The sequence below is a fragment of the Primulina eburnea genome, chromosome 3 (genome assembly GCF_022965805.1).
Source record: "Primulina eburnea isolate SZY01 chromosome 3, ASM2296580v1, whole genome shotgun sequence".
In the NCBI taxonomy this organism is placed as follows: domain Eukaryota; kingdom Viridiplantae; phylum Streptophyta; class Magnoliopsida; order Lamiales; family Gesneriaceae; genus Primulina; species Primulina eburnea.
In genome coordinates, this window is record NC_133103.1 from 36,568,075 (window position 1) to 36,570,894 (window position 2,820).

Consider the following 2,820-nt stretch of genomic DNA (forward strand, 5'->3'; position numbering starts at 1 on the left):
GTCGACACACTTCTTGCCAGTGAAGACGAATTTCTCTATGACGCAGTATGCGGAGCTCTATATCAGAGAGATAGTTCGATTGCACGGGATCCCAGTTACTATAGTATCGAAAGGGACCCGATGTTTACATCGTTCTTTTGGAAAAGTTTGCACGCAGCCATGGGGACGAAGTTGCTATTCAGCAGTTTTTTATAACCGAACCGTTAATCGAACCGGTCAAGCCTTAAAAAATGGTTCAACCGAACGGTCGAACCGGATCAATAAAATTAATATTTTATTTATTTTTATAATAAATAAAATAGTAAAATATTGATTATTTATGTTTTTATAATTTTTACTTAATTTTTAAGATGAAAATTACAACAAATATCCAAATAAACATCACTTTTCAAATTCAAAAATCCAAATTACACCTAACATGTAACCAAATAGTGATAACCAAGTTTAAGTGCCCAAGAAAACATCAAGTTTAATTATACAAAAAAGTAGCAAACATCAAGTTTCTTATACAAAAAAGTATCAAACATCCAGTTTCAACTTTCAAGTTGCATCCTTTGATGCCCACACCGCATCCAATTCTTGAAGTGTTCTTTCGTAGTCTTTATCATCTTCATCCCCACCATCCAAAAGTTCTTCCAAGTCCAACGAAGGTGTTTCTTGCATTTCACCAATACCTTTATCTAAATCTTTTTTGAAAAATTAAAATAATACATGTTTAGCAAACAGAAAGCAAAAATTTGCTAAAAAAAATTATTATTAAGACAAACCAAGAAATAATTATTTTTTCAAACTATTTAACAAAAATAAAGGAAAGAAAATTTACTTTCTTCTTCTTGAATATTTATTGGAAGAGCTTCCTCACCATAAAGCATATCATCCAACTCATCTATGTCTAAAATAGGTGAAGAATTTTCTTCTTCTTCTTCCATAACCCAAAAGTCAGTTTTATCAATGCTCTCATAATCAATAGGATCTTGACAATTCATTTGGTTATCAAGCCTACAACAACAACAATAAACAAAACAATAATTCTAAATTTCAAGAATTCAAATTGAAAGAGTAAGTAAAAAAACCATCACCTTCTTTTAAACGCAAGTTGTAATGGACATACACAAGATCATTTAATCTTTGATGCTCCAATCTATTCCTTTTCTTTGTATGTATTCTTTCAAACACGCTCCAATTTCTTTCACATCCCGAAGAAGAAGAAGTTTGGCTCAAAATCTTAATAGCCAAATTTTGTATGTTTGGAGCACTACATCCAAAAACTCTCCACCATTCATCTACAAGAAAATTTAAACTTTTAAACAATGAGTACAAAATATAAGAATTACCACAACAATAATATTTAAAATAATAATGCATACCTGGTTGCATACTCTTTGATGAATCAATAGCAAGTTGTCGAGCAAAACTTCCTAATCTATCTTGATAAATTGCTACTTCATCAATGCACTTTATTTGAACAGATCTATCACTAATCAAGGTAGTGACCATCTCAACAAAATCATCCATTATCTCCTTTTTAGTGCACATATTAAACTTGTCATATGCAAAAGCAGGGTTCAGGAGATATGCTGCTGCATGAATATCTCGTCGAAGTTGTTTGTCCCATCCTGTCTTGACAATACTTGTAAAAGGCTTGTAAAATTTCTTTTTATTCTTGAAGATATTTTTTGTTGCTTTCTTTGCCCTATACATTCTGTCATAGACATAACCAATTGAAGGCCTTCGATCAGTATCCATTATACGCAACATACGTATTAGAGGAGCAGCAACACCAACTACAACTGTGCAATCACTCCAAAATCTTGTATCAAGAACAACCGCCAGAACAACACTTGCTTTTTTGTCTTTTAAGTATCGAGAATCCTTAAATTTCTTACTAGTAAAAAAAGCTTTCAAATCATGTTGATGTTCAAGGATACTCTTCAATGCAATGAATGTAGTAGCAAAATGAGTTGGCCCTGGACGTACAATCTCTGTCCATCCTTCTCTCTTTCTCAACCATGCCAACAGAAATGCATGATTGTAAACGAATTTTGTTACCAAAGAAGCCTTTTTTGTAATATTACTAACAAGCTCCATTTTATCAATATCACCAAGAATCAAATTCAGACAATGTGCAGCACAAGGCGACCATTTGATAGAGGGATACTTATCATGAAGCAAAACACCGGCTGCTTTATAGTTGGCCCCATTATCAGTTACCAAATGAACGATATTACTTGATCCAACCCATTCCACTAACTTAACAAATAGATTACAAAGTGTGGTTGCATTTTTCACAATATCAGAAGCATCAACAGATCTCACAAATGATGTTCCCCTCTTGCAATACACTAGAAAGATTATAAGTTGCCTATTTGACCGATCTTGCCAACCATCAGCCATTATAGTGCAACCTCTTTCTTCCCAAACACTTCGATAACCATCAACTACTAATTGAACTTCCTTTTTCATGCTTCCTAATAAGTTTGTTCGCAACTGATTATATTTCGGTGCTTTATAACCGGGACCAACAGCAGCAATAACATCCACCATTTGTTGAAAATAAACAGAATTCACAGCATTGATGGGAATACAAGTATCATAAAAAAACCTAGCAATGCTCATATCAACATTAAGTAAAGCTTCTTTACTTATGAGCACACTTTTGATAGAACGTTGTGCACCGACAGTAGTTCTTGGTGCAAAAAAGTTAGGCATCTTCTCATCTCTCTTTTTCTTTCCTTTTTGAGAAGCCGCACCAAAAGAAGATTTATCTTTCCCCCTTGTTTGAGTATGTGGTGGATGCATTTCTTCTTCAAGATTTTTCAT

General features: G+C 33.5%; 1 protein-coding gene across 1 annotated transcript; it reads right to left on the reverse strand.

Annotated features, from left to right (window-relative positions):
* Positions 1–540: 540 nt before the first annotated feature.
* On the reverse strand, positions 541–2,820 carry LOC140827309 (uncharacterized). Its single transcript, XM_073189959.1, has 4 exons — positions 1,368–2,820; positions 1,112–1,283; positions 824–999; positions 541–686 (listed from the first exon to the last, which is right to left on the reverse strand). The coding sequence occupies exons 1-4, from the start codon at positions 2,818–2,820 to the stop codon at positions 541–543; spliced, it is 1,947 nt and encodes a 648-aa protein (XP_073046060.1).

Bases quoted from the DNA above. Each gene is read 5' to 3' on its own strand.
- LOC140827309 (XM_073189959.1), bottom strand. From the start codon at position 2,820: ATGAAAAATCTTGAAGAAGAAATGCATCCACCACATACTCAAACAAGG. The intron at 1,284-1,367 runs GTATGCATTATT...ATTTTCTTGTAG, and splicing joins ATCAAAGAGTATGCAACCAG to ATGAATGGTGGAGAGTTTTT. The intron at 1,000-1,111 runs GTATGTCCATTA...TTGTTGTTGTAG, and splicing joins CAAAGATTAAATGATCTTGT to GCTTGATAACCAAATGAATT.